The following is a 568-nucleotide window of genomic DNA, read 5'->3' as shown; positions in this document are numbered from 1 at the left end:
CAGCAGGATAAGGGTTTGCTGCTGCAACACCAGCAACATGTAGACTGGGGTTATAAAAAGTTGAAACACCCTGTCCTGCTGCTGCTGCTGCTGCTGCTGCACCTGGTGCTGCTGCTGCATGCTGCTGGTGCTGCTGAGGCCCAGTAACACCACCACCTGCTGCTCCTGCTGCTCCTGTTGCTGCAGGGGCCAAGACAACACCAGGCGTCTGTGGAGCTGTTGCTGCTGCTGCTGCTGCTGCAGCAGGAGCTGTGCCTGCTGCTGCTGCACCGCCATACATCTCCGTGGGGGCCCCCCCTGCTGCTGTTGCTGCTGCTGCTGCATCCTCAAAGGAATCCTGGTGTGTATACGGGGGGTAGTTATGCATGTACCCCTGCGGCAGGGCCCCGGGGCCCCCCTTGGCGCCATAGGGGCCCCCCATGATACCATAGTGAGGCAGCTGCAGCAGCAGCAGCAGCAGCAGCAGCAACAGCAGCAGCAGCAACACAGCAAAGAAACAACATAAAGACACAAACAAACACAAAACATAAACAACAAAAATTATACAAATATAAAGGGAACGTGCAGA

The 568-nt window shown here is 56.7% G+C and overlaps 1 protein-coding gene across 1 annotated transcript in view; it reads right to left on the bottom strand.

Annotated features, from left to right (window-relative positions):
- The window catches only part of EMH_0040560 (uncharacterized protein), a gene marked incomplete at both ends in the record, with an annotated part of 7,168 nt that overhangs the window by 1,724 nt on the left and 4,876 nt on the right, over window positions 1–568 (bottom strand). The window contains 1 exon segment of the mRNA XM_013495520.1: window positions 3–439. Coding sequence (XP_013350974.1) covers window positions 3–439 — 437 coding nt within the window.

This window comes from Eimeria mitis, genomic scaffold (assembly GCF_000499745.2).
Source record: "Eimeria mitis Houghton genomic scaffold, Emh_scaff1616, whole genome shotgun sequence".
NCBI lineage: Eukaryota > Apicomplexa > Conoidasida > Eucoccidiorida > Eimeriidae > Eimeria > Eimeria mitis.
The sequence above is the reverse complement of the archived record's forward strand: the minus strand, read 5'-3'. Positions and strand labels throughout refer to the sequence as shown.